Raw genomic sequence first — 16,447 nt, 5'->3', positions numbered from 1 at the left:
AATAACTAGTCAACAAGTTTTCTTCAATACTGACCGATTTCTCCACCAAGATAAATCCTGAACGTTTTTTCAAGTTCGGACGCGAACACGGGCAGCCTTCGCAGCATCCGGGGTGTCGTTGTTGTCGCTGCTGTTCTTGATCCTTATTTAAGCGACTGTACATTTGAATATCCTCTGTGCACGACCGACAGCTAAAAATAAGTATATTGTACGAGGGGAGTGTTAACAATCCCACCTGGAGCTTTCCCTTTTGACGAGGATAAGGCGGATCGACTATTGTTCTGATTAGTGGATTCCGTGGTCGTTGCCTGGCCGTCGAGATTGATCATCGTAGCGTGTTTGCTGGATGACGCTCTCATACTCGATTTGACCTAAAAAAAATTTAATCGGGTTAAGTTAAGGACGACTAGGGGAAAATGTAGGAAAAACATAGCTTACTTGAGATTGAAATTGATCGCGGACATCTTGCTGAGCGGTCAAACATTCGGGAGGTTTCTGGAGGTCCCTTATTGAAGAAAGAGCTTCTGTGGTTTTCAACGCCGATTTTACAAGTTCGATAACTTGTTCCTTGGAAAATTCTAGGTCATCTGGGGTGGACCCCATCCCCAGACTTTGATTGTTGTCGTCAACGGCCTTACCCCTCCTCCGTAAAACTCGTTCCCTAACTTGTGATATCGGGACACTGAACTCATAACCAAGACGGACCGATTCTTCCAAAGTGAGAGGTTCCTCACGAAGACATAAATCCGCGTAGAGTGGAAGTAGGCGATCAATTGTTATAGAACATTTTCTATAAAGGACGATGCGGTCGACGAGGGGAAGTTGAAGATCGGCTAATTGTTTTAGCGCCAGAGCATGGATCTTGGGGAAATCCCATTTCAACGGGGAGGATAGCTCTAAAATGGTACACCACACTGATGCCGGAGTGGAATCGAAAGTATAGTCTCTATTAAACCACGATCATGAGCTCTCGCCGGATATGATGGAAAGAGTAACGCACGGATTATAAAATATCCATAAAAATTTAGAAAAATCTTCTACAGTAGTATTGCCCACCAGAATCGCGGCCTTGTCACTACGACCGTCGTTGGTCTTTGCGTGGTCTACTCCGGCCATTCGTTCTCGATAATGTGGAGACTCTCGACTGAAAAAATAACTGTGGACGCGGAATAAGGTGTGTTCCACCTACGAGTAAATTTCAGTGCTATGATGAGGAATGATGGAGACAGAGTGTGACCTTGAAGTGCAAATCTCCACCAGGTATGTAGTATTGTTTATCAAGGCTGAGGCCTTTTGGGGCTTTTTCTGTGGTTGAAAGCCTCAAAGACGACATGTCGGGGGAAAGACGAGGATGATGCCGAAGACTCAAGATGGAAGATATAGCGCTATTGAAGACTCGTTTCACATCTAGCATCTTGCCAGCAGTCCAAGGGCGGGGGAGAAACGCGTGTCCAAACTACGACATGGTTGTTTGCTTCGGGATGTTTCTCGAGATGCCTCGTGGGTGGAAATTTAGAAGGAAGTCAATCCGAAAATGCGCTTCCCGAAGTAGGCCCGCGAACTCAAAGTGAACACAATTGGTGGGGTTGGGGGCTTCCGTGCTTCAACGTTGGATCTGCATCGAGCTTATTGTATAACGTGCTGCCATTTCCTTGTAGCAATGCACCCAAGGGGGATAAGGGCTCTGTATGGAGTTCTGGGTGCTATAGGAGGGAACAATGGTGCCTAACCTGTCGTTAAGAATAAGTAGCGTTTTGCTGCTCCTGATGGGGAGTAACTTAACTGGAATGAACCTCAGGAATTCTACTTCAACTTCCGCCCTCACATCCCTTTCTTAGAATGTGGTGCATGAAGGCGGCTGTTTATATCATATGGTAATGTACCCGACTATTACGAAGGAGACTGGACGTCAGAGTAAAGTCGGGATAGAGGAGAAAAACGGGGCTTGGATTTGGCGGGGGTATAAAGATAGCCTGACACGTGTTGGGATAATTGTCACAGTGATCAATCGATCACTGATGGCGCATCAGATGGAGGAGAATCTGGCGGCATTAATGGTTGGATCGCAGAGAAAAATATGCGAAAGGTGTAGCATTACCTGACCCGCTTTCATGAGGTATTATTACATTGGGTTCGTCTCAACCTGTGCCCTTTAAGTTAAACCAAGCCCTCGTACGTTAAGCATTGAATTTGGCACCAATAGGTTCTGTTTACTTGTTCTCCACTTGCTAAGCCAGTAGAATGGATCAAGGGGTATTTATTGGTCATGTTACTCCTTCCCAGACAATAAGCAATTGTCTTGGAATCGAGGTATAACGCTCGAACATGTGCTATTGTTCTAATTTCCTCACGATGACAATAAGCAAAATCAATGGAGCTATCTGGACCTGTCATCACAAGCCTGAGCGTGCCAACACCCCGGAACAGTCGTTACACGATTGAATCTAAACCACAACTGTGCAGCAAATGGAAGAACCGGTGGAAAACTAAGGCCCTAAGTTATGAGGTGCTAGGCGCTCCATTGAGCCTATGGATATATTTGGCCCACACAATCGCATATAAAGTAGCCGATCGTAGTACAAGTAAAGGTAGCCGGAATGACACTTGGGCTTTAATCCATTGAACTACATCGTTCCTTGGGATTTTCATCTCACCACCTGCCGACTCGCTCTCTCTAGTTGCTTATATATCTGACTGATTGAAGAATTCTATCCTTATCTCGGTCACGCTTCAGCCTTTCATCTGTAAGCGACAATTTTTGATACTTGATGACAACCGATTGATAGGTATATATGAGGTAGGCTCAGCCTCCATGAATTTCAAAAACCTAGCTCCCTTCGTTGCGCTCTTTTCCTTCATAGGGACGGGTAGCCCAACGCCAATTCAAATCTCGGGTGATTTAAGTTGTTGGGAAACTTGTCACGAAGACAAAACACTGTTTATGTGTCCATTTGAACTCTTCGCACACTTTGATGGCACTTGTTGGAGATGTTGTAAAGTAATTACAGCCTGATCGTAATGAATGTCCTGTACTATCCGACCGTCATGACTTCGTACTCAATGATTTTTTTCAACTGCGCTTTTGAAATTTTGTAGTGACTGTTGAAATAAAAAGTTCAACCATGTAGGAATGAAGGCGAAGAAAGGAGCGCCGGAGACAAAAGACTTTCAAGATTTGTCCTATTGACCCGATCGATATCGATTATTAGGTCCAGGCGTGCCTCATGAATTCAAGCTCTAGTGTTATCGTCAACGACTGTGTCGGTTAAGGTCTCGATTCTCGATTCTCAACACGCTGCTAAGTATTTCGCGATCAGGTCATGTCAGCTGACTAATATCGCTCTCCGAATCAGACCATCGGATCATTTACTCCGAACCTTTGATCCGGATCGCTTTCTCAACAACACTTAATTAATTTATCTGTGTCAATCCTAAAAACAGAAACGCTCAAACACATACGCGAGGCCGAACGCAGTACTTTAACACTAGATAACACTAAGCTCCGCTAACCTGCAAAAGTTGCTGCGATGCCTCATCCAACCTCTGAAGCTTCTTCACCAATTCCTCTCTTCGATTCGCAACACTAGCGTTCTCCTGAGCCAGCTCCTTGCAGATACGATGAGCTTCAATAGAATTGAGACCAAGCCCATTCCATAGAAGCGGAAGAATATCACGTCCGGCTCCACATACGAGTTCTCTGTCTATGGCCATGGGTATGTTATCCGAGAATCGCTTATACGCAACTGTGAACATTTGGTCAACTGTAATGAAGAAAACAAAGTCGCATAAGGATATACCTTGAAAATATGCGCGTACATCTGCCATAATTTCGATGGCCGGCTCCATGTTGTCTGTTCTGAGTAACTTCGCAAGATCATTGGCATGTATACCATTGAAACCCATCTCGGTAAGTCCACTTAGCACTTTTGATACTCCGTATAGAGAGCTGGGTGCTTGTTTAGAAGAAATCGTCGGGCTAGGGGAGGCGGGAGGTGTATAAGCCTTGATGGAATCCATGATGCCACCATGGTTGTTCTTGCGGCGAGCACCACGGTAGTAAGCGAGGAACTTTGACTTGTAATCGGAGAGGTAATGAGTATTGAGTGAAAACGCTTTATCTTCGAGATCAAGAAGCTAGTTGATTCTTTCTTCAGTCTTAGCCAGGCACGCCTTTAGATGTTCCTGTAAAATGATTCTAGAAAAGATATTAAGCTCAAAATAACATGAGCCGGATACAAATGACGCTCACCGAACACGATGTTCGAGCATTCCTTGGCCAAAAGTTGCGAAGTGTTGGTTCACCATGCGTTTAAAATACTCGGAAACCGTATTGTAAACGGCCTTGCAGAGAATGTGTGCCGGACTCCGCCATTCCTTGATGCACTCGTCTATGTACCCTTGTTGGACGACGAAGGGGTAGTTGCCTGGTAGTTCTCGAGTGCGGGAGCTGCAGAAAGAAAGATGCACCCTGAGCTGACGAAATATGTGAGAGGAGCGAACCAACATACCGCTGTGCACGTTCAAAAACTTCGTCTACGTAAACAACACTGTCCCTTCGCTTTCGCTTACGCGTCGAGGTACCACTAGCGGTAAATTGGTCACACTCATCTTCGGAATATCCATCATCTTCATTGTCCAAGAATTCTGCGCGCGGCATTGATCTTGTACCAGCAAATTTCTTCTCATATGACCGAAACTTAGGCGCAGTAGCTCGTACTTCTGTGCGAAAGCGCTCTTGAGCCGGGCGAATCGATTGAATCAGACCATTTTCGTCGGGAATCCCCGTAATATGTTGCGCTATATCCGCAACGAATTCGTGCAACAGCGTCGCAACTTCGTTGACAGGTTGCTTGGATGGTTCTCGGGGTAACTGAGCGAGGAGGCCTTGAGTCTTTTGAACTGATCGCTCAAGCTCGTCCTGAATCTCAGGCAATCTAGTAATCAAAAACAGACATTGAGCATCATGCTTTTGGATGGCATAGAAACAAAAACAAACCGCTTCGCGATGAGATCTGAGAGTACACCGCTGAGTCGTTCCACCAAGTTTGTCGTTCGAAGGAATTTCTGATACATTCCCTCCAATTCACACCAAGGTGCAGTTGCAGCAAAAAACTGCTGTTCCTTTTCTCGCGCCTCTTGCCACGTCCAATTGTTCTTGAGGTCATTTGAACTGGGTTGCTTGACGCAATACCAATTATTTTCAAGGGGCTCCCTCTCGTTTTTAAGAAATTTGAGCCAATTTAATTCCTCTCCAAGGGGAATACGATCAGGTTTAGTCAGTACACCTGAAGTCTGTCAGTGACGATTGCCGGACAAGTGACACCTCGTACTCACCAATCGTCCTCTTGCCCTCAGGATCATACGCCTTGGAGATTTGATGTGCTCCTTGATTTTCAAAATCCGCTGAATGTGCGCGTGAGTATTAAGTGCAAGGAGACATAAGCAAAGACTTACTTTCACATGCAACGGTCAGCAGAATTATGCAGCTGGGTTTCTTGATATACGAAGTAACGAGACTTTCAACGAGCTTGATATCATTCGTGTTCCCGCCTCGACCAACACTTGCAATCAAACCTGGATAGCATAGAGATTATCGAGCAGGTACAAACGTAACATGAGGAAGATCACGCACCAGGAAGATCACAAAATGAGAGGTCAGCGACGTCAGGTCCACTGATTTGTAACGAAACACAGTTATTGGAGAAACTCAATTCAGCCTCTCCCGACATCTCATCGTCATCTTCGAGGAAGAGTTTAGTGGGTTTCCCCGGGTTGAGGATGGCGCGTTGAGCGCGACGAATACGTTCTTCAACTTCACTCTTCTCATAAATTGTCGGTCCAAAAATCTCGTTGCGGGATTGGCCGAGAGGAGTACCATTGCCATCGGTCGTGAAGCGCAAGTGCACAGTGCATTTCCAGGGCAAAGGAGAATAAGACAAACGACATTCTGTGGGGCACCTAACAATGAAAATCAGGTGAATGCTTTTGAGTTCATGAGTAGGGTTTGAGCATCACCTTGTACATGTCCCAGCGGCGCGCGGAAGCGTGATCCCGGAGATGGATTCGATTAGAGAGGATTTTCCAGCACTCTGCGAACCAATAACCGCGATTTGGGGCAAGTCAATGTCGACTTGAACTCTACAGCAGGGTGTCAGCGTATGAATAAGTGTGTGGGGTTCAATACCCACCCGGTTGAATGAAGACGATTGACTAAATCGAGCATTCGCCTGCGCGATTGCGACATCTGGGGGTTGGATAACCCAACACCTGATACCGAGCTTTTTGATGGAGCTGAAGGTTTAGAAATTGAGTCACTTGGAACAACTGCCATGACAGTAGTACGAGGTGTGGATGTGAAGGGTGTCGTTGGCCAGAGAGGGAACAAAGGGAAAGTTGTACACTCGAGTGTGGAATTATTATAGGCGTGCCTTCGGTATTCGAGTTTCGTCGAACTGAGTAAACATGCACGAACTGAGTAATAGCCGTTGCTACCGTGCTGAAGTTTCGAGTTTGTCTGACAGATCTTTGCGCATACCACACCACCATGGAAAAACTGCTTTTCTTATTCCGCTTTGAAATAGTTGCTATCGCGCAGCACGGAATCATTTGTCATTGAAACTTATCAAACTTATCTGCGTCGACATGCAACAAGTCCATGATCTTATCTAGTTGCTCGTTTCCTCCTAGACGTTGAATTTCCTGTCGCGTTTGTAACTCCAGCTTCTCGAGAACGGACAAAGTGTATTCGAACGACTTGGTTCGATCACGTAAATACGAAATCGCGTGTTTTTTGAGCGTCGGAGTTGCAGGTCGCTTTTGCAGCACATCTAAAAGTATCAGCAACGGCAGTAGTATATAGACCGGACAATACCTACTTAGGATTTGCCGGTTGGAAGTGTCGGCATGAATGCCGTGTACGATCGGGAATGAAAATTTACCTTCCGTTAGGTCTTCCGCGAAACCTTTATTAGATGTATACTGCACCTCGGATGTTCGGATCGGAATATAACGATAAGGATAAAACTTACCTCCAAGCTTTGCAAGTTCATGAGGTCATCACGTATCTGAAAGAAAACACCTATTAAATTCACGAGCGGTATATAATTACTGCTCGTCGTGAGTAAGAAGAGTATACGAACACAGGATATGACTTACACATCTTTATTCTGAGTTGCACATGCCATCATAAGTTTAGTTCCAATCCGCAACAGCCCACCCGTTTCTTTCATCACTATCAGGAACGACTAGTGTGCGTCGACATGCCAACGTTACTCACTATTATTTACCATCTGAATATACTCTTCTTCGCTGGGGCATCGTAAAGAATCACGCCATAGGATCTCGAGGCCTTGACCGCGATGCAATGACAGAAGTTCAGCTAGATATTACCATGAGAAGGAAGAAAGAAGCCAAACGGAGGACAACGCTTACACGTTACAAGAACATCGAGGTCCGAGACGGAAGAACGGCTCCTCAAAGCAAAGAGTTCGTGGTACGCAAGAAAATATACGTAGTTAGCGCTATTGATGGTTTGTGGGATGCCGTAGATTTTATGTGCAACTATTGCGTTGATTCAAACTAAGAACATCTTGGCTTCGAAGAATCCACTCACCTGGTTGACTTCGCCGTAATTGTGAATCATCTTCTATATCGTCTACCCTGGCCCATGGTTGAGTGTGACTTCCGAGATCAACTATACATCGAGCCTACATTAGACTGGCAGTATGGAGCATATTCACGACTTTGGAGATGACCGCCAGTTCGTGTGTCGGTACACGAAGCCACAGATTGAAAGCCTCGATAAGTTTTCCTCGAATTTCCTTTCCCGGGTTCGCTGTCGTGTAACTAAAAGGTTCGAGTAGGTCCTGGGATAACAACATGAGCGACCATCACGAATGCAGCATGTGGCCTGAACGACAACTGACCGACTCATTCGGCGAAGTCCAGCGGGGCTCTTGAGAAAGCAAGTGAAGAATGTTGTCGTACTTGTCCATGAGGGCGGGGTGGGTAAATCGTTTAATTCAAGTTTGGAAGATGGATCGTAATAGCACAGCCACCCGGTGCTTGATGCTTTGATATTTAATTTGACTTACTCAGATCTATTTCGGCGAACTCGGTCTACCGGCAGTTGTGAGTAAAATGGTACGTACAGCCATATCAAAGCTCAAAATATATGTCTATTGTACAGGGCATGAGGGCCCGTCGCAGAAAAACTAGCCACAGTTGGCCAAAACGGAGCGGCCATATCTCTTAAATACTATGCCATGGCTAAAACCTGGAGTGCTGACGCTAATTATGAAACTATTAAGTCAGGTGGGATCATACTGAACATTGTCAAGATACGCACTGCAAACTGCCAATAGCAAACAGAATTACAAGTCTGGTGACAGCCGGCGGAGTTTTAGAAACATCATCATCCAAAGTCCCTCCCCCCTGGTCTGAAAAATCTTCCGCGCATTCTCTTCGATTACTGTCTTCTATACTTTCATCAATCCGAAGTCAGGAAAGCTCGAGGACGAAACGCCGAGGTTTTTCGGCAATAACAAGAATTAGCACCCTTTGGATTACAGGCCCACCTTTGTATTCGTTTCTTCCACCCACTAAAACTCCCCTCCGCTACTCAGAATATATACCCATCCAGCTCTATGCCATCATACACCATATGAGGTGGTAGGTACGGAGTGAATATCCCTCTGCCTCACCTGAACCTCTTATATAGATGATGATCATCAACCGACGGGAATTACGGGGCACCTCTCTTCATGCTGGCCAGTCGAGGATAAAAGAGCTCTTAGAGAAGACTTACACCAGTCTCCCGAAGACGAAGACGATGGGTGAGTAAGAAAATCGAGCCGGGCGAACGTCAATCTAACATAACCAACTGTTAGACACGGGTGACGAGCCACCGGCCCTGAAAGACCAGTGTCCCACTGTCGGACGGCAAAGTCGAAGTGCACACTTTATAGAGGCAATACCTCAACATGAAATCTTCCCTGATCCACGTTGAACGACATCTGCTGGACGCCTGGTGATGTCATAGACGAAACATGCGGACATGTATATCAGTTTGCTGGCCTAGAACTACCTACCTCTTTCGGATGCCTCGAGTCTTCACCCAATGGCGTACGCTGCGAAGAGCTGCCGGTTACACTGATTTCTGCGAGGCATCATCTGACACCGAGGTGCTAATCATGGACAGGCGCTTAATCTGCATGTGTATGATGTGGCGTGCCTACAGGTCACGAAAATCGGGCATATCACCAATTGATTTCGGAGCACGGGGCCAGGGTTCCATGCCTCATGTAAACCTGATATCATACAGATCGAATGGTCGCCAGCAAGTGTCCCAGATAGGCCAAAAAGAAACCAGCCTCCAGTGGTAAGCGTATTGCTGTCGTGCGCGACAACAAATTTCGAAACAATTCATTTCGGCTGAAATTGAGTCATCGTTCGCCAATTTTCGTCATAGATCGAAGAAAAACTACCATGGTCGCATTTTGAATTGACCGTGTCATGCCAAAGTGGAAGCGTTGTGGAAGAGTGCTATCAAAATACTTCCGCAAGAACTGAATCTGGAATCCGGGCATTTCAAAGTCCCGTGATGGGCCTGGCAAACCTCACCTTTCTTCCGCTCGGCACCTTCTCTGTTATTCGGTCCTCCAGACTTGTCAGAAAACTATGAACCGTTTATTAGAAGCTTTGCCTCTCGACTTCCGACTTCAACTGACCTCATTCCCTTGAACCTATTCCACGGTCAGCTCCACAATTTTATATTGCTTCCTTTTCGCTCATTAGCTCTAGAATTTAACCCACATTTGATGACGGTCTCCGCACCACCACCACCACCACATGAAATGATCTGCGACAACGAAGTCCCGAATTCCATCTGCTACAATTGTAGGACCCGGTTGACTGGTCTGACCTCGACGCCCCTGTCGCCAATTCCTCATTTACTCGGCTCGAATGCGATTCCGACGGACGAACAACAACAATCGGTTCACGAAGCCATCGAGTTAGCGACGCTGGATATCAGGAGGCTTGAAGAGCAAATTCGAAGAGTAGAGAGCGTGTTAGGTCAACTAAAGGGAGAATGTCAGGCGTTGACGAAGTTCGTTGATACCCATCACGCATTTCGGACGCCTGCAAGACGGGTTTACCCTGAAATATGGGCGGAAATTTTCAAACACTGTCCTCGTGGTTCAAAGCACCGCCGTTTTTCTGAAGTGGAGGATAGTTTTGACCCAGAAGGGGGACCGTTGGTGTTAACGCAAGTGTGCAATGCATGGCGGCAGATAGCCATAGCCACGCCGCAGCTATGGACTACTATTAGGTTGACGTACCAAGGCTACAGCTCATCCCAGCACTGCCTTATTCGGTTATGGATACAAAGGTCCGGGGGTCTCCCATTGACCGTCGCGGTCATCGAACACAAGCCGGCAAATCGTCCTAAATCCTACCCTCCCCTCAACTGGGGCGAGGATGATGCTTTATATGAACTATGCTCATCTTCCCGGCGGTGGAAGGAGCTGTACCTCATGCTTCCACCTTCCAACTTGCCTTGGTCAGCCTTCCGATCCATTCGACACGAACTACCTTCACTGCAAAAACTGGTGGTGAACGCATCTCGTGGCCGCATTTCCTCGGATTTAATGGTGGATTTTTTCGAACAGGCACCCCTTTTGCGAAGTGTAACCTTAGATTATGCAACGTCCTTCTCCATGATCGTCCTGCCGCTGGCGCAGATTACTCGCCTCGAGTTTAACCTACACAAACATACCCCTGCTTCCATTGATACCTGTCTCGCCTCCCTCGCCCTCGTGCCAAATGTGCAGGAATGCGTCTTTCATATTGGATCAAGCGAGCCATGGACCATGATCCCGGAGGTTCATCATCCACAATTGCGATCACTAACGGTCGTTGCCGAGCCGTTGCGCGACAGCACGCAAGGGGGCCTCGCGAGGTTTTTCGACAACCTCTTTCTTCCTAATTTAGAGTCCCTCATCGTCCATTCTGTTACCAACGGTAGACGATGGGATCATTATGCCACTGGCCGATTCCTGTCCCGCACACCCGCTCTTCAGACGCTAGAGCTTAAATGCGATAATATCAAGGCAAATGAACTTCTAGAAGAACTCAGAGAAGTCACCGCTCTCACCTCACTCACGCTCTCTGTGCCGACGAGGCCTACAGAACAGCTCCTCGACCATCTCGGTTCCACAGATCCCGTAGACCTGCCATTCCTCCTGGACTTGAGGTCTATATCCTTCGAAGCACTAGCTAAACCGGACTTCGTGTATCGTATCAAGAAGATGATTGCACGTCGCATGGTGCTATCGCAACATAAACGCACATCGCACCTCAGCTTCGTCAAGTATGACTTTTCGTCTTCTTCGTCTCCAAGCGGACTCGATTGCGCTAGCTCTGGAGCTCAAACCAGAGATAGTCCATTCGATGTCACTAGGCAGTCAGCCTCTTTTGTTTTTCGTCAACGAACTAATCCACTCAACTTCATTCAAACTCCTGTAATTACAATTTGAAACCAGCCTTGGACTTCATTTTTGTTCTACTTAATTATGCTTTGGACACAGACAGTTACGGTTAAACCCCTATCTTGTGATCATGATTTGCTTCTATTGATAAATCGATAACTACTTATAAGTAGTTGCTTCGAATCTGATTCGGCGTTACCTGTAACCAGCGCTGCTAGATCAGGAACACTTCCTGTGAGCGCTGTTCCCTCGACACGTCTATTACTGCCTTTTACTTGCCATTACTCTGTCTACTCTCTGAACATATTCCATGCCCGAATAAGCCGAAGCGCTCCCTCGGTGTGACTGGCTAAAAATAATCCGCTTCGGGGTAAGCATGCAGGAGCTTCGCGGTGACACCGTGGGCATTTAACGATGCCTTGTGACGGGCCGGCATATGCTACTCGACTTCGTTCACATCTCTTTCATCAGGCTACCATTCACAGGATTCAGAGAACAAGACGAGGTCTGGGAATTCGGTTAAAAACCGTGTGGAGGCCAATATCATGCCCTTGCTCTCCTACAACAGCGCGTTACCCTTGGACCTTTGGGACAGTGTAGAGTCTTTCTACAACGTCATGAGAGGATCTTTCTATTACTTGACCGCATTCCTGGCTTCGTCTTCTGTCTTTTCTAATGGAGCAAGTGGGGGTATCGGTATCAAAGGAGCGAATGCCCAGTATCTCCTCGGCTTAGGTCAGTAAACCTATTCAGAACCAGGAGGACATTCGCGCATTGATGACGATCATTTTAGGAATTGGGGACATCACAGGGTGGGTCATTGAAAAAAATCCCCGTTTTAATCGTCGAACTGTGCTAAAATATGACGAAGTCCTGTCGTCGAAACCAATATGATGGTATGCCAACTAATAAGGAAATGTTATGATCTATGTTGATGTCATACGTACGATAGGGGTACGCATCGCTCGCGCAAACGGACACAGGTCTGCACATGAGGCAACGAAGTCGCGCGTTCATTGTGGCCGACGCTTCGAATCCCGATGATAGGATTGTTTTTATTAACGCTGGTAAGTATATTGTTTATGTTTTCCTTCGTGCGCAAAATCGGAACTTGAAAACCACGATTTCATCTTTCGTCAACTATGCTCTGATGATACTTTGTCTTTTAGATATTGCAATGGGTGACACTGGAGTTCGCCGGTCCATTGTCAATCAATTATCAAATCAATTTTCTGGGGTGTATACGAATGAAAACATCGCATTCGTTGGCACTCACCAACATTCTGGCGTCGGTGGCTACCTCGAGAACCTCTTGCCTCAAGTTACATCGCTCGGATATGTTAAACAAACAGCGGACGCCATTATTGCCGGTACCGTACTTGCCGTGCAACGTGCTCATAACAGTCTTGCTCCCGGTCATCTGAGCCTTGGAAATACCACCATTCCAGATGGAAATATCAATAGGTCGCCTTCTGCTTACCTCGAGAACCCGGCTTCTGAGCGTGCTCGTTATCAATTCGACCAAGACAAGGATATGACCCTCCTGCGTTTTGACGACGACAGCGGCAACGCTCGAGGATTCTTGAGTTTCTTTGCTGTGCATGGTACAAGCCTATACGAAGTATGAATGAAGTTGCAGATCGTGTTAGAGATGTCTCATATTTTCTTTCGTCCACAGAATAATACGCTGGTGAGCACGGACAACAAAGGAATGGCTGCGTACCTCTTCGAATGTAAGTCGGATCCATCATACTTACAACATACAAATAACGCTGTCTCAGCATCCGTTGAACCAAATACCACACCCGGTAACACAACCTTCGTTGCTGGATTTACCCAATGTGAGTTCCTGATGTACGACCTCTGAAAAGTTGGACTAAAACTCTACCGATATTAGCTAATGTCGGCGACACAAGCCCCAATACGTCCGTTTATTTCATGACCGGAAGAATCGCAACATACTCACACCACTTTTCTAGCCTTGGCGCATTTTGTGAAAGTCCTGGAGAAGACTTCGACGGGCAGCCATGCGAATTTCAACATTCTACTTGTGGAGGCAAGACTCAACCCTGCCATGGCCGGTGTGTGAAGAAGTTATGCTACATTTGCCTACTCACTTTGTCATCATAGTGGTCCAGGTTTCCAGGTCTCTGACTTTGAGAGCAATCGTATTATTGGAAATATGCAATTTGAAGCCGCACGGACAATCATGAATGGCGAACTCAGCCCTGTCGCTGGGGCTGTGAAGAGTGTCCATGCTTACATGAATATGTCAGTCCCCATCTTACATAGCGATTCGTTCCCAATCAGCTGTTATAAATCTTAATGCCCTTTTCTTTAGGGCATTCCGTGAGTTCAAGCTTCCCAACGGAACGTCGGTATCTACATGTCCTGCTGCTCTTGGTGCGATCTGCTTCCCCCGTTTAGTCCATGTTTTTTAACTGAAGTCTGTTCCAGGATTCTCCTTCGCTGGTGGCACAACGTAAGTACCTTGATCAAGCCGTATTATTTCACTTGGCCTAGAACACGTTCTTCAGAGACGGCCCTGGGGCATTTGATTTTGTTCAGGGTGACAATTCCAGTACCCAGTGAGTTGGCTACATTGATAATTCAAGCCCCTAACGATAAATAATCGTTACATAGAAATCCATTTTGGGAGATTGTCAAAGGTGTGTTCGAGGTTCATATTATCCGATAAATAGGCTTGTGACGCGAACGTGCACCTTGAAGGCGCTGTCACCCCTCTGCCCTCTGCTCAACAAAAGGCGTGCCAGAGCCCTAAACCCATTCTGCTTAATACGGTATGTTTTAGACCTGATGTATTGAATATCATGACCAATGACGCCACGTCTCATGATCAGGGCTCTGCTCATACCCCATATGATTGGTCGCCAACTACAGTCGATGTTCAAATGTTACGGGTCGGAAACTTCGGTGGGTCTCCCACCTGTTTTTCTTCGAGTCGGCTAACTCTGGCTATCGATTAACCCCTGACAGTAATGCTGATAATGCCTGGCAAGTCTAAATTGATTTTCCGAATTCTCTTATGGAACTGATGCTTATATGATGATAGGTGAATTGACAACAATGGCCGGAAGGAGAATGAGGTTCGTTCATCATTCTCGTTTTTGTTTGCTGCTAACCCTCAACCACCACGATCATCGCCTAAACCAAAATACATTCTCATGGATGTCATCGTCTTTAGAGAAGCTCTTCGCGCCAAACTAATATCTTCTGGTGTGCTCGGCACGGATGCTTACGTGGTAGTTGCCGGGCCGGCCAATACATACGCGCATTACGTGACTACCCCCGAAGAGTATGCGGCTCAACGATACGAGGGCGCCAGTACTATTTTCGGAAAATGTCAGCGACTGATCCTCCTCTAATTCTCCTCACGGAACAAACGTTCTGACGATACTTTCCCTCAGGGACCCTTGACTCATATATTGATAAGTATTCGAACATGGTTGAATTATTGGCGGACAATGCAACTGGAAGACCTGAATCAGACGAAGCCCCCAATGACCAAACTTCGAAAGCCATTTCGTTACAGGTCAGTTGATCGTTCCATTTCTTTGGTTTATTGTTTCTCACTGGCTTTATAGACACCCGTCGTCTTTGATTCTGCGCCCCTAGGGAAGCACTTTGGTTCCGTACTCTCGGATGTGAACTCTAGTCCGTATCGTACGGGTGAAACAGTCCAGGTTCAATTCGTTGGAGCGAACCCTCGAGTAAGTAGATGTTGGATTAGCCCCCCAATAATTAACACATTTCCCCGCGGGGCTACCCAGAGCAATCTTCGCCTTGAGGGCACTTTTCTCACCGTGGAACAGCAATCCGAAAATGGGTGGCGGATAGTAAGAACCGATTCGCATCCATCCACAATCTATCGGTGGACTAGGACCAACCAGGTAAGGACCGCCCTCACTGCGACCCGGCGCCTCTGACCCTAATTGTGTTACTTAGCTCACAGGCACGAGCACTGTTGATATCTCTTGGTAGGTTCCTTATTCGCTTTGACCTTGGCGTAGTGAATTGATGAAATCATAGGACAATCGAAAGTGGCACTCCTGGTAAATGAGTTTTGAATTGAAAACGCATCTGAACGCATCTAACGAACCTACAGCCGGATCGTACCGAATCAGATACTTTGGGGACTCCAAGCCACTGATTGGCTCAGTGAACGAGTTTACAGGTACTTCGGGTGTGTTCATAGTAGCTTGAGGTAGTGATGTAATCGTGTACCTCCTATGGAACCATGTAGCTGTATCATTAACGAACGTGGACAGAACCGGTTTTACATGAGGCCTCTGGGATTATTAAAGTAGCGCTCACGCGCAAGCAAACCGTCGACTATGAGTCAACCACCATGTGTAGTGTAGTGTAGACGTAATACCGGTATGTCGTTATCTGATTGAAACCACATGGCGGAGTGAGCGCATATGTTGGAGTGGGTGGAGATGGTGGTAGGGCGCAAAAAACAAGAGAGCTTGGGGATCGGGGGAAGGCTTTAAAAGGCGCGACTGTCTTTTCGAAAAAAGCGGAACAAGTCTGGAGTCGTCTTATCATAGGTCTGTTGAACACTATAATGTGGATCTGATGACTCGGTATGATCCCAATGATGTTTGATATGTGGTGACAGCGGCGTAACCCTCGTTTTGGGGTGTTGCATTGTACATATATTTAAGTGGGTGTGAAAGTATTGTACTCCATTAGAAAACCGAAGCGAATAGAACGCGAAGACGGAAAAAACCCCCAAAGAAGGGGTCCCAGGTCCACCGTACGCGTAACAGAAAGATATGATAAAAATGAAGGTTCAGTGGTGATATAACGGTAGAAGAATGGATTCCAAAGGCAGATGACGTGCGAATCAATGTACGTATAAATATAATATCTGTTACGACGTGAGCTCCTCGGCGTAAATGAGTGGAGATAATAGCTCACCATAAATTAAGTAG

At 46.5% G+C, this 16,447-nt stretch overlaps 6 protein-coding genes across 6 annotated transcripts; 3 read left to right on the top strand and 3 right to left on the bottom strand.

The window, feature by feature from the left end:
• Positions 1–147: 147 nt before the first annotated feature.
• Positions 148–1,333, bottom strand: AGABI2DRAFT_143325 (hypothetical protein; the record flags this gene model as incomplete). The annotated part of the gene is made up of 5 exons (XM_006461371.1): positions 148–191; positions 236–371; positions 439–946; positions 1,001–1,185; positions 1,238–1,333. 5 exons carry the CDS (start codon positions 1,331–1,333, stop codon positions 148–150), a joined length of 969 nt encoding a protein of 322 aa, XP_006461434.1.
• A 1,479-nt stretch (positions 1,334–2,812) lies between these two features.
• On the top strand, positions 2,813–3,013 carry AGABI2DRAFT_241553 (small cysteine-rich protein; the record flags this gene model as incomplete). The annotated part of the gene is made up of 1 exon (XM_006461440.1): positions 2,813–3,013. The coding sequence occupies one exon, from the start codon at positions 2,813–2,815 to the stop codon at positions 3,011–3,013; it is 201 nt and encodes a 66-aa protein (XP_006461503.1).
• Positions 3,014–3,457: 444 nt separating this feature from the next.
• On the bottom strand, positions 3,458–6,331 carry AGABI2DRAFT_185678 (hypothetical protein; the record flags this gene model as incomplete). The annotated part of the gene is made up of 11 exons (XM_006461370.1): positions 3,458–3,743; positions 3,798–4,134; positions 4,255–4,447; positions 4,509–4,934; positions 4,997–5,285; positions 5,335–5,403; positions 5,455–5,574; positions 5,633–5,958; positions 6,016–6,138; positions 6,189–6,291; positions 6,316–6,331. 11 exons carry the CDS (start codon positions 6,329–6,331, stop codon positions 3,496–3,498), a joined length of 2,250 nt encoding a protein of 749 aa, XP_006461433.1. The 3' UTR covers positions 3,458–3,495.
• Positions 6,332–6,571: 240 nt separating this feature from the next.
• Positions 6,572–8,031, bottom strand: AGABI2DRAFT_192934 (hypothetical protein). The gene is made up of 9 exons (XM_006461369.1): positions 7,926–8,031; positions 7,711–7,865; positions 7,613–7,659; positions 7,432–7,560; positions 7,277–7,378; positions 7,156–7,222; positions 7,029–7,107; positions 6,876–6,978; positions 6,572–6,827 (listed from the first exon to the last, which is right to left on the bottom strand). The coding sequence occupies exons 1-9, from the start codon at positions 7,992–7,994 to the stop codon at positions 6,610–6,612; spliced, it is 969 nt and encodes a 322-aa protein (XP_006461432.1). The 5' UTR covers positions 7,995–8,031; the 3' UTR covers positions 6,572–6,609.
• Positions 8,032–9,854: 1,823 nt separating this feature from the next.
• AGABI2DRAFT_69816 (hypothetical protein) lies at positions 9,855–10,319 on the top strand (the record flags this gene model as incomplete). Its single annotated transcript, XM_006461368.1, has 1 exon — positions 9,855–10,319. A coding segment is annotated over one exon (465 nt), but the record flags the coding sequence as incomplete, so codon positions are not given.
• A 1,686-nt stretch (positions 10,320–12,005) lies between these two features.
• Positions 12,006–16,023, top strand: AGABI2DRAFT_192931 (hypothetical protein). Its single transcript, XM_006461367.1, has 25 exons — positions 12,006–12,224; positions 12,283–12,301; positions 12,361–12,385; positions 12,442–12,556; positions 12,659–13,110; positions 13,168–13,222; positions 13,271–13,330; positions 13,387–13,414; positions 13,469–13,570; positions 13,620–13,760; positions 13,831–13,892; positions 13,947–13,971; positions 14,027–14,077; positions 14,133–14,158; positions 14,220–14,290; positions 14,351–14,423; positions 14,487–14,504; positions 14,563–14,596; positions 14,695–14,852; positions 14,918–15,042; positions 15,095–15,220; positions 15,281–15,400; positions 15,456–15,487; positions 15,540–15,562; positions 15,616–16,023. The coding sequence occupies exons 1-25, from the start codon at positions 12,035–12,037 to the stop codon at positions 15,711–15,713; spliced, it is 2,229 nt and encodes a 742-aa protein (XP_006461430.1). The 5' UTR covers positions 12,006–12,034; the 3' UTR covers positions 15,714–16,023.
• Positions 16,024–16,447: the final 424 nt, after the last annotated feature.

The sequence above is a fragment of the Agaricus bisporus genome (genome assembly GCF_000300575.1).
Source record: "Agaricus bisporus var. bisporus H97 unplaced genomic scaffold AGABI2scaffold_5, whole genome shotgun sequence".
NCBI classification, from domain to species: domain Eukaryota; kingdom Fungi; phylum Basidiomycota; class Agaricomycetes; order Agaricales; family Agaricaceae; genus Agaricus; species Agaricus bisporus.
Note: the sequence above shows the minus strand (reverse complement) of the source record. Positions and strands in the feature narration are given on the sequence as shown.